This window comes from Centruroides sculpturatus, unplaced genomic scaffold (assembly GCF_000671375.1).
Source record: "Centruroides sculpturatus isolate CEXI.00-Female unplaced genomic scaffold, Cexi_2.0 scaffold406, whole genome shotgun sequence".
Taxonomy (NCBI): Eukaryota; Metazoa; Arthropoda; class Arachnida; order Scorpiones; family Buthidae; genus Centruroides; species Centruroides sculpturatus.
The window spans coordinates 520,764-533,802 of NW_019384754.1; the positions used below are offsets into that span (position 1 = coordinate 520,764).

The window sequence follows — 13,039 nt, forward strand, 5'->3', positions numbered from 1 at the left end:
CTCCTTCGTACATTTTTCTATTCATGTTTAAATTATAATGATTTGTAAAGAACTAGTTTAATTTAAGCTTGGAATTATTAATTTTATAAATTATAAAGTAAATGAAATAATACTTAAACAATAAAAAAAATTTACAAAGTTTAAGAAAAATTCTTAAATAGACAAAAAAAAAAAAAAAAGTGTGTTTTCTCACTTGTCCATTCACAGGCAAGTGAGGAAAATAATAGTTCTACAGCAGAGTCAACCTTTTAATTGAGGCTACTTGTCTGCCTCAATATGTAAACATTAAAAGATCCCTATGGTGATGGCAGAATATTAAAAAATAAATACATTTGATAAAAAATTGCCAGGACAGAAATTTTTAAGAAATTTACAAGATTTAAGAAAAATTCTTAAATAGAAAATACAAAAAAAAAAAAAAAGTGAGAAGACACAATTTTTTTGTATTGTCTATTTAAGAATTTTTCTTAAATCTTGTAAAGTTAAAAAAAATTAGTGATGTAACGAATATTTGGTTATTATTTGGTATTTGGCCTATTTTTTGCAATTCAGCCGAATACCGAATATTTAATCACTATTCGGCCGAATACTGAATATCTAAAAACGGGAGTAAGAAATAACAAAAACACAGTAAATTAATCATTTTGGTATTTAGATTTAATGTTATCGGGTTAGTGTTGTTTGTTTATATTTATTTATAGCTTATAACATGCACAAAATAAAAAAGAAAATAATATTAGTCACATGTATTCACAATTTATAATTACAATGATCAGCACACATACATACACACGTTCACACCTATTCGTTCGAGAATCGTCACACATCTGAGGGTCTGACCCTGCCTATCCTTCTTTTTAAGTGCTCATCTTTGCTCTTCTCTTTCTCTTTCCTCTATCGCTCTAGTTCATGTATGCCTATGCATACATCATAATACACGCTCACAATACTTTCGATTCGTCACTTTTCCATTGTAGATTTCCCATTTTACAATTATGTGACTTGTATCCTGGTGATAACGGAGAAAAGAGATACATAGGACGTTGGAATAAATCACAGTTATGATTTCACAAATTCGAAACAGCTTGGTAGCCCGAACGGCCCCAGGCTTTTGCCCGTACAGGCTAAGTGACTTTCATTACAAGCATTTAGCTTTCTGAAGTCTATGACAACAATTGTTTGGCATTGACGGCCGTAATTTCGTGCCAATAAGCTGCCTCCACTTGTTTGATTATGTTATCAACTCAATTTCTTGTTTATTCTCACATTTTCACTTCATGGTCCTTCTCTCTTCTTTTTCCATTATTTACACATGTAGGTCATTTCATTGTTATCCACATTTGATATCATTATTTATCACATACTGCCATGACGCTCTTGTCTGTCCGCTACAACTGTCAAGAATTAATACGATTGTCGAAGTGTAGTGACAGCGGGCCAATAGAGAGCAGGGTCCTCGCCATAATGCAGTTTGCGCGCCAATTTTCATATGTGCATTCATCAAGCCAAATAGTTTGGCCGAATATTCGGTATTCGGCTTGAGGCTGAATATACTATTCATTGCAACATTAAAAAAAATTTCTGTACTGGCAATTTTTTGTCAAAAATAAAAGATTACAGATTTCTTGATGACTTTGTGGTTGTTGTTTATGCAAGTGAAATAAACTTGTATTTGATTCTCATTATTGGTTTGAGTATTTGTGAGAAATAAGAAGGAGAAAAAATAAAGTTTTATAAAAGTTAAGATTATAATCTAGAACTGTATTCAATGAATAATCTCAAGCAATCTCCATTAATTTATATTTTGCTATACTTAAACATTATTATGAGGTTCATGCAGCTAATTTTGCTATTTTAAGTTCTTAAGTTAGAATTTCCTAAGTTAGAAGAAGAAAATTATTAAAAACTTTAATGTTAATGTTGATAATTTATTAATAAATCCTATAATAAAAACAATAAAGAAAATAAATTAAGTAACCATTTTCATTTTCTCTGCTGCTTCTAACTTTTTCTGATAAGCTAATTTTCTTGCTTCCTCAGCTTCTTTTTTTTGTTGTTCTTGGATCTGCCAAAGTCTTTCTTGTTTCTTCCTTAACTAAAATTAATACTACTCCATTAATCTTTCTGCATAATTTAAATATTTAAATTATTAGTGGATCAACTATTAAGTTGTTCATAATTACATGTATAATTAGAAAATTAGTATTCAATTCTTATGTTCAATACCTTAAAAATATTATTATTCCTGATAGTTTAATGAAATGTAAATCATCCATTATTTTTCATAAAAAATAAATTTATATCATCTAATTTAAAATTAGTAAACATAAAACAAGATAATTATATTGATTGGCAACTTAAATAAATAGTTGGTTTTATAAAAAAAAAACAGAAAATAGAATTACAGAAGATATACAGTATTTTATATTTGTTAGTGTTAAATTTTTTCTTAACATCTAAACAAAATAATAACTCTTTTTTATCAAATTTTTCAAATTATATGTGTAGTAGTGTCACAGGGTGGCAACACTCGTAGTCTCTTGGTCTGGCAGCACTGTTTCTCGCTGCATTTGATTTGTAACAGTTGCATGTTTTAGACACGAATAAAACCTTTTGGTAAGGTAACGTCTTTGTCTCTTTATACTACAATTTATTTGTGTCTAAAACTACTTGGGATGGATAGTCTTCTTAAACCTGAACATTTTAATGTCGATCCGAATATTAGTGGTTCCTCTCAACAGTGGTCCCACTGGTACAGAACATTCGAGAACTTCATTTCGTCAATGGAAATGGATGATGTGAGGAGGTTCAGTCTACTTGTTAATTTCGTGGGTCCCTTAGTCTACTCTTATATATCAGAGTGCTCCGGATTTCAGGACGCCATTAAGACTTTGACTGTCTTATACGAGAAGCCTATAAATGTAATTTTTGCTCGTCATTGTTTAATTAATTGTCGCCAACAATCCGGTGAGTCCACTAACCAGTATTATCAGAATCTTAGGACATTAAGTAAGGACTGCAACTTCACCTCTGTCTCGGCAGAGGAGTATAAAAATGAATAAGTACACGACGCTTTTATTGCCGGATTGCTATCGCCCCAGATACGGCAGCGCCTTTTGGAAAGCCATACTTTAGAACTCGTAGATGCCTTATTGCAAGCCCGTGCCTTAGAATCTACCTTTGTTTAGTCTGAAACTTTTGTCTCTAATACTAGTACAGTAAGTGCTATCCATATCGCCAATGAAAAGGAGTTGGTGGAAGAGAATTTAGATAATGCCAAAGAAAATGCTTTACCCTCACATGTGCTGGCTGCCACTGAACGTAGGTGTCCTTATTGTGGCTACGTGAAACACCTTCGCAACAGATGCCCTGCTAGAAATAAAGATTGCAACAAATACGGAAAAAGGGGACATTTTTCTAGAGTTTGTAAAAGCAAAGGGACTACGGCTGCTGTAACCTTGGCAACTGTTGCTCACAGCCCTTTGTCTAGAGCTACCATTAAAATATGTCTAAACAACATCTTAGCTCGGACCCTGGTGGATACTGGCAGTTCCGAAAGTTTCGTAGATTATAATTTTGCACTGTGTCATTGTTTCCGAATTATTCCACATTCCGCTCAAGTTTCTATGGCTACAACCACTTTAAGTTCAACTGTGAGGGGTCGGTGCATAGTTTCTATTAACTTAAAGAGTCATACTTATCCAAAGGTTTCGCTGTCAGTTTTATCTGGCCTATGTGCTGATTTAATTTTAGGGCACGATTTCCTAGCTTTGCATGCTGATGTGTCGTTCAAATTTGGTGGCTCTCACAAATCATTGTCGATCTGTTCTGCAGTGTTCGCAAATGTGCCACCAGCCCATCTCTTCGAACATTTGTATAAAGACATTAGGCCTATCGCTACTAAATCTAGGTGGTTCTCTAAACCAGATCAGGATTTTATCGATGCAGAAATTAAGAGGTTGACAGCTGAGGGTCTAATTGAAGAAAGTAACTCGCCTTGGAGGGCTCAGGTGGTGATTGTACCTGGTCCAAAGAAAAGGCTAGTTATAGACTACTTTGCACTATTAATAAGTTTACTGAGTTGGATGCATTCCCTCTCCCTAGAATTGATGACTTGATTCAGAAAATAGCCTCTTATAAAGTTTTCAGCACTATAGATTTGCGTCGAGCCTACCATCAAATTCCCATTCCGAAAGAAGACAGACATTACACAGCGTTTGAAGCTTGTAACAAATTGTGGCAGTTTAAGGTGATCAGTTTTGGCCTCACAAATGGAGTTGCTGGATTTCAACGTTCTATTTCTCAGTTGATTGTTAAAGAAGGCTTAGTCGACACATTTGCTTATTTGGACGATGTCACCATCTGTGGAAGAACTCAGGAAGAACATGATCGTAATCTTACTCATTTTATGGACATGGCTCTTAAGTATAACTTAACACTCAACAAAGTGAAATGTTCATTCTCTTCTAGATCTATTTGTATATTAGGTTATCTAATTGAAAGGGGAGCTATACGTCCAGATCCCGAGCGCCTAAACCTCTTGCTAGAATTACCTCTCCCTACGGATATTACATCTCTTCGCCGAACAGTAGGAATGCTGGCCCACTATGCCCCGTGGATAAAAGGATTTAGTGAGAAAATTCAACCTCTAGCCCAGAGTAAGTCGTTTCCTCTGCCAACTGAGGATGCCACAATCTTTTCAGATTTGAAAGCTGAGATATCTCGCTCTACTTTGACTCCTGTTATAGACAATGTGCCTTTTGTTGTTGAAACAGATGCTTCTAATTTTGCCATCGGTGCTACATTGTCTCAGGAAGGTAAACCCGTGGCTTTCTTCTTTCGATCCATGAATAGTAGTGAGAGAAAACACTCTAGCATAGAGAAGGAAGCATACGCTATAGTCGAGGCGTTAAAGAAGTGAAGACATTTCTTAATTGGACGTCATTTTACATTAATTACTGACCAACGTTCGGTAGCTTTCATGTTTCATTCTAAATCTAATAGCAAAATTAAGAATGATAAGATTCTAAGGTGGAGATTGAAACTGTCGTGTTACAAGTTTGATATTATTTACCATCCTGGTAGTCGGAACACCGTTGCTGATGCTCTATCAAGGATTTGCTGTGCCCTTCCTGATTTGAAGAGACTTTCTGTCCTCCACAACTCCCTCTGTCACCCTGGAGTAACTCGTTTTTATCATTGGGTGCATAGCAGGAACTTGCCATTTTCCTTGGAAGAAATAAAGAAACTAACTGCTTCGTGTCCTACCTGTGCGGAATTAAAACCAAAATTTCTTAGTACTTCAAACCACCTTATTAAAGCCACGTCTCCCTTCGAACGTTTAGACATCGATTTTAAAGGTCCCCTTCCTTCTAAGTCGAAAAACCGTTACCTTCTGACAATAATAGATGAATATTCAAGATTCCCATTTGCATTCCCTTGCCCAGACATCAGCAGTAGTACTGTTATTAAGTGCCTTCATCAACTGTTTTCAATCTTTGGAGCCCCTTCATATATACATTCTGATAGAGGAGCTGCATTCTTATCTTGTGAACTTCATTTCTTCCTCACCTCTATTGAAGTTGCTTCTAGTTTCTCCACACCTTATAAACCCCAGGGTAATGGTCTTGTCGAGCATTATAATGGTATTATTTGGAAGTCAATCTCCTTGGCCCTCTGCTCGTCTAATCGAAGTATCGACCAGTGGGAAGAAGTACTAGGCGATGCATTACATGCTGTTCGTTCTCTCCTATGCACTGCTACGAATTCTACGCCTCATGAAAGATTCTTCCGTCATCCTCGTAAGACAGGAACGGGTATTGGCCTTCCCACTTGGTTGTTGTCACCGGGACCTGTCCTACTTCGTTCACATAACTGCACCAATAAATATGCCCCCCTAGTAGAGGAAGTCCAGTTATTGGAGGTTAATCCTAAGTACGATCACATTCAATACCCCTATGGGTGGACATCGACAGTGTCCCTAAGACATATTGCGCCTCAAGGCGAATTCTTGTCTGAATCCTCGAAAGATTGCACAGCCTTCCTCAGCCCAGATTCCTGATCAAGAGAGTTCTGATGTCTAGGCAACGTCTCCTCCACCTTGTGAGAGCAACTTGTATCCCTCCCAAGTAGAAGAAAAAGATATTTTCTCATCCCCAACAGAAGTAATCGAGTCACCTCGTCCTGCAAGACAACGCCGTCAGCCTAGTTATTTGAAGGAATATATTATGTAATGTAAGTGGGGGAGAATGTAGTAATGTCACAGGGTGGCAACACTCTTCCCTACAGTAGTAGTCTCTTGGTCTGGCAGCACTGTTTCTCGCTGCATTTGATTTGTAACAGTCGCGTGTTTTAGACACGAATAAAACCTTTTGGTAAGGTAACATCTTTGTCTCTTTATACTACAATATGTATAAATAAAAAGAAAACAAACTGTTAAGGAAGCCAAAAAAATATGACTTTATTAATTAAGAACGTTTCTAGACTACTATTCAGTCAACTTTGGCTAACTGCTAAATCTAATTTGAGAAATGAATGAAACTTGATACCATATTCAAATATGGTACCAAGTTTCATTAATTTCTCAAATTATATGAATACATATATAAATTATCTAAAATATTTTTAAAAATTTAATCCACTTTGACTCATTTACACATAAAATAACTTACTTCTTCTTCTTTTTGAATCTTTTTCTGTCTTTCTATTTCATATTCTTGTAGCATGAGAAGTCTTTGTTCTTCAATTCGTTGTGCTAATCTTTCTTCTTCTTCTCGTTGTCTTGCTTTTTCTTCTTCAATGCGACGCTTCTTTTCTTCAATCTTTTAATAATGAAAATACAAATTCTTAAGAGAATTTTGCAAAATACTATGTATATTATTGATATTATTAAAATCAGTAATGATAAGCCAATCATAGATAACATGTAACCTCCAAAGACTTTCAGGGAATATAAACAATGTTTTTAAAACAAACTTTACACAAAGTTTGAAAATAAAAAGAAAAAAACCAAATTAAATTTTATGTACAGTAATATCCCAAACTTATGCAATAGGTGGGACCAAGTGATAACCACATAAGTCAAATTCGCGTAAGTCGGAGCATTTAAATACATACAAATAATTTTTAATTGGGGCCAGAGACTAAAGAAAACAAGAATTTGGAAAAAAATGTTTAATAAAATCTTAGATAATACATGTGTAACAAATTATATTATTATACAATTTTTCACATTTACTTGATTATCACACCATAATTTTAACATTGTTTCCATCTCAGCAATAATACCGTGACGTTTACAAATGATGCTTGAATTTAAAGATTGAGCATTTTTCACAGCTTCGAGAATTTTATCTTTACCTTTTATAATTGTTCTGATCGTCAATTCCGGTAGATCAAACTTCTTTGCCAATTCACAAATTTTCATTTTTGTATCGAAATCTTTAATAATGTTAACTTTACATTCCAAAGATAAAGTTTTTCTTTTCTTGTTTGATGCAGAAGAATCAGTTCTACTTTGTTTGGATGACATAGTAGAGTTTCTCAAGTCTCCACAGATATAACAAACACAAATAAATAACGCAAAATAAGTTGTAGCTATATGTTGATTCCGTGTGACACGTCTGAACATGTAAGCTGAACAATAGTGTGGGGGGAGTGAGTAATCAAGAGTTGCATGGCACTCAAACAAAAGAGGAATCGACAAGATTTGAAAATCGCGTAACTCTGAGTTCGCGTAAGTTGGGGTAGTGTAAGTCGTGGTATTACTGTATATAAAATCAAATAATAAAAAAAATTAATCAAGTAATTTATATAATAAACTATTCTGTATTAATATAACTTCTGCAATACTTATAGTATGCACCAAAATTCCTCATGTAAAAATAAAAAACATTTATAATACTACTTTTCAACTTATATCTGATATTTTATGATCATTCTTTGTTAATTTATTTGTATTTTTTGTACCTTGATAAATAATAAATAAAAGCCACTTATATATTATTATTTTCAAAATTAGCCAGGATAATGATCGATTTTAAAAATAAATGACTTATTAAGCATAACATATGTATGTATGTATGTATAGGTATCCCTCATACAACACGATTTAGGAAATCCTGCATACAAAATTTCACAATTTTTAAGTGTAAATTCCATTATTTGATATTTTTTATTCAAGTAATCATGCTTCTTGTCTCAAATTTGCCAACAGATTTTAGAATATTGAAATTTTCAATTTGCTTTGTTCTTTTGCTCAAGTTTACTTTAATGAAAACTGATAGTGTAATTTTTTTCTTCCTTGTCCTAGCTTTCCTGTCAACCAGGTGTTGTCTTTGCTTTCAGACTTTAATTTTTAAGACTGTCACTGCATTTTGTTTTTATAGATTAACCTTCATATTTAGTAAAGTTTATTTAAACATTTTTAGGTAAGTGTTGTTAAATTTTTTAAAATTGTAGTTAAGTAATCATTCGTAAAAATGATGAACGAAATACAGCAATATCTTGATACTCAAATTCTTCCCAACTCAAACAATTCAGTATTTGAACTAAAATTCTTGAAAAAAAAAAAATCACTTGGTACTTGACTGAACAAATGTGACCCAGTAGAACAAATTTTTGATTAATAACATATTTTGATTTTGTCATCCATAGAAAATTATGATAAAAATAAAAAAATGAAAATGTTGCTGATATTTCTGACCAACATCAACAAAAAAGCTCAGAAGATGACAATAATTTGTAAAAGGAAAACACCCTCATTTAACTAAAATTAATGCTAATTAATGCATAATACAGTAATTTGAATGTGATCGTTCGTTAATTATTGACTGGAAATAAATTATTGATTGTTTGTTTTAATAAACATAATTCTCTTAGTAACAAAAAAGGATAGTATACTTTTGTTAACTTTTGGAACCTAACCCATGTCTTTTATTAGTCTTTTGTTTCATATAGCACAAATATGATAATGCAATGCTTTTTCAGAATGTAATTGTGAAGCCCTGGACAAAACCTGAAATTTTGTCTTAATAATAATGAATATCCAGCAGGACAGTAAAACTCTCACGTTTTGAAATTAAAACCCAAAGCAAGACTTAAGGTCTCCTGAAAACAATAAAAGTTCTTTCTGTCAAAAAAAAAAAAAAAAAAAAGGCTGGAATTACAAGGGAAAATTTCAAAGTTTGAAGGAGTTTTAGCCGATCAGGATCAGGTCAAGTGTTGATGACTACCACTACCGTGCCCCAAAAGTTTCAAATTGTCACCAGGAGACAAGAAAAGACCAATCAGAATGTGGGATAGAAGAGAAAAATCTTTTAAAAACACAAGTTTTTAAAAGATTTCTCTCTTGTATCCTGCATTCTGATTGGACATTCTATTCTTTCTCCATGACTGTCTCAATCCCTTGATCATCCTAACAATTGCATACAGTCAGCAAACTTTACATAATTACCATAATTACCATGTCATACAAGGGATATCTGTATGATATATTTTTTCAGCTGTATTTATAAGAAATAATCTAACTATAATAAATAGGAATATTTTCATATTAAACAAAATTATTATGAATATCAGACCTGCTACATGTTCCTTTATAATTATATAACTGAATAATCTTAATCTTTCCTACATTAATTTTGGGCTTCTCAAAATTCTGATGTAAATATTTCTATTCAAAATTCTGGAAAATATTTCTAAAAATTTTTATTATTATTTATCATCATCTATCATCACTATATTTTAATCTTTATAATAAAAATTGATATTGATATAAATGTAGTTCATATTAAATAAAACATATCTTGAATAATTTAAAATTTTAATTATCCTACTGTTTCCATCGAAACTAATAATGATGATAATGAGTTATATGTGTACTTCAATGATATGTTTATGTAAGCAGCAAATTTAATGAATAAATTCATTAATCAACTAGAAAAATGAGATTTTCACATCTCTTTATTTTGGTATCTAGGGCATTCATCCCAATTGCTCCACTCCTATTTGACAGAACTATTTTATATAACTAATATATTATTTAAATAAAAAAATTTTTGTATAATATACTTCATTCTAAGATTCAAGTGAAACTTTGAATAAGTTTTTAAAGACTCTATTATGAAATAAAAACACACCTGTTGTTTTAAATCATCTCTATAATCATCTTTCTTTTTAGCTTTATAAGCGTCTGATTCAAATAATAATCCTGAATGATTATTCATTGCTATTGGTGGTAAAGAAACAGTTGGTGGAAGAAGTACTGGAGTAATTTGAGGAGTTACACTTGCAAGTGGTGAAGCAAATTGATTTGAAAGATCAACTGATGCTGGTGATTGAGATATTGCTAAATAGAATAAAAAGTAAATAAAATTTTATAATTAATTCAATTAATGCATTTTATAATTTCAATGATAAGAAATATAATTAGGAAAAGAAAATATAGAAATATAATTCATCTGAGTGTATCTCAAAAGTCTTTTTTTTTATTATATTTCTTGAAATTTAAATAATTTTGATGATTTATTATTTCTTAATCTTTCTAGTTTTAAATTAAAATGTAAAAAGGAAATGTATAATTTTTAATTTTATGTAATTTGTTGTTTTCATTTTTTTATGTATATTTGCTAATATTTGGGGATGGATATAGGATATAAAAGGACAGTCTTTGGGACTTTTCCTTTTATCTGTAATAAAAGAAATGATCTACAGTAGAACCCCTCTAGTCCGCCCTCAGCTAGTCCATCACTCCGGTTAATCCGACCGTGATCGGAGTCGAGAAACTTGTCCCGACTCATCGGTGACTCACCGTCCGTGGCGTTTTATGTGTTCGTTACAGTACAGGTATACCTCGCCTTACGTCGGTAATTGGTTCCAGGAGAACGACTTAAGTCGAAAAACGACGTAAGTCGAATTTACTTGTCTCCAAATCTACTTGTCACTAGGCTGAACAATAAATTGCCAATTCCGGTTCTGTATTTTATTTATTAATGCATTTTTAATAATGTATGGTTAATAAGGATCTATTTTAAGCTTACAAACAAATAAATTTTAGTTTTTAATATAGTACAGAAAAAAAGTAATCTAAATTCACGAATGCATGTACTGTAAATACAGTACATACTTGTGAATGTGTATATTTTAATATGATTTTATGTGCTTTAAACATTTTTCTAGTGATATTACGACTTCAATATTTGTGGCGGACAGACGTAAAGTCGAATAAAATGACTTAAATTTGATTTTTATTTTTCCATATACTTTTTTTGACAAACGACGTATAATCGGGAACGACGTAAGTCGAGGTATACCTGTATATGTTTTACATTGTGTGTACATGTACAGTTTTGTGTGTGTTTTCAACATGTCAGGAGTGAAACGTAAACACGTTACTCTTTCATTAAATGAAAAATTAGCAGTGCTACAAAGACTGGACAAAGGAGAAAATTGTTTATTTTACTTTTTTCTGATAATCCGACCTTTTTTGCGTTCCGACCATACCCCAGTCCCAAAGGTGACGGATTAGAGGGGTTCTACTGTATATGAAAACGTATCATCTTTGTTATAAATATGAGCTCATTATATAAATCAAGTTTAAATTTTAGGTAATCATTTTTATATTTATTATTTTTAAAATTAAAATAAAAGCACCAACAATTTTGAAACTGTTGTATGCAAATGTCACAAATTTATTTATTTACTGCTCCTATGTAATATACGATGTAGAATTTTGATATAATGCACTGTGTTAATTTATATTTCAAATTATGCCTAGTATTCTGAAGACTTGCCATAATGTAAAAATTTGTCTGTAAATTTTAATGTTTATGAAAATGGATGATTGAATGAATGTATTAGAATTTTCTTCATAAAAATTAATTAAAATATGGATATCATTTATGTATGTTTTGTTTACTTATTAATATAAATTTTTAAAAAATATAGCATTTATTAATTTATCATTTTTATGTATCAATTTATTAATTATATTATTATTTATTATTTTTATATTACTTTCCCAGTTGTTATGTATAACAGAGAAAGTATGGCAATCAGTAAAACAAAAATCACTCCCAAGATTTTTACATTTTTGGACTCAGGGCTTCAAAACGTCAAGAAATGCAAAAACATTTGGGGGGATTTTCTGCATGTGTGTGTGTGTGTGGGGCACAATTTTGTTCACTCTCTTTGAAGCTTAATAACTTCTGTATATTTTGTCAAAACGTCTGAAATTTTGCAGGAAGCTTTCTGTATAAGGGGAATGATGCTATTAAATTTTGGTGGTTAAAGGTGGAGGGTGGAAAGACTGAGTGGAGTCATGCATCATATCATCAGTGGAGGTCAGACTTAATGAAGCTTTTATTCATTATTAGCATTTAGAATTTTTTTTTATAAAACTTATCACTATACTCAAAATTAAGCTTTTTGCTATTTTATTATAATTAATAATATAAATTTTTTTTTTATAAAATATAACAGATGATGCCACCACAATTAAAAATTTTTTTTTGCCAGGAAAGTTACACAACTCATTACTAGAAAAAAAATTCCAAGTTCCTAAATTTTAGCTTTGGTTTTAGAATATTAAAATGATTAATTGATTATAAATTTTGTTGCTAAAATGAATAGAAACAGATGTCTCATTTCATAAAGTTTTATTTAATACACATATTTCAGAAATTAAGTTGATGTAAGTATATATTTTTCCAAAATATATAAACAATATAATTCAAATCATTTAAATTAAAAATGCTATTTAAATACACCAACATCATTACAATTATCAATAGAAGTTTATCATTAATTTATCTGAAAGTAATATTAAAGAAAAAATCATCAAACTTTACTGAACCATAGATTTAAGTTATTAAACAGTCTTAGAGACAAATATAATAATTTAATAATTACTAACCTGCACTTGGAACATTTTCTTGTTTCATTCTTTAAATAAACAAAAAACATTAGATTATATAAACATTTATAAATGTATTGCTAGTATCAATTTTTTATTAAATTTTATTAAAATGCTATATTTAAG

The 13,039-nt window shown here is 31.4% G+C and overlaps 1 protein-coding gene across 1 annotated transcript in view; it reads right to left on the reverse strand.

Annotated features, from left to right (window-relative positions):
* The window catches only part of LOC111628675 (stress response protein NST1-like), a 35,141-nt gene extending 22,102 nt beyond the window's left edge, over window positions 1–13,039 (reverse strand). Inside the window, exons 1-4 of the mRNA XM_023372504.1 lie at window positions 12,914–13,039; window positions 10,140–10,348; window positions 6,672–6,821; window positions 1,979–2,095 (exon numbers count right to left, since the gene is read on the reverse strand). Of these exons, the coding sequence (XP_023228272.1) occupies window positions 1,979–2,095; window positions 6,672–6,821; window positions 10,140–10,348; window positions 12,914–12,941 (504 nt within the window). The 5' untranslated portion in view covers window positions 12,942–13,039. The remainder of the gene's footprint in view (window positions 1–1,978; window positions 2,096–6,671; window positions 6,822–10,139; window positions 10,349–12,913) is intronic.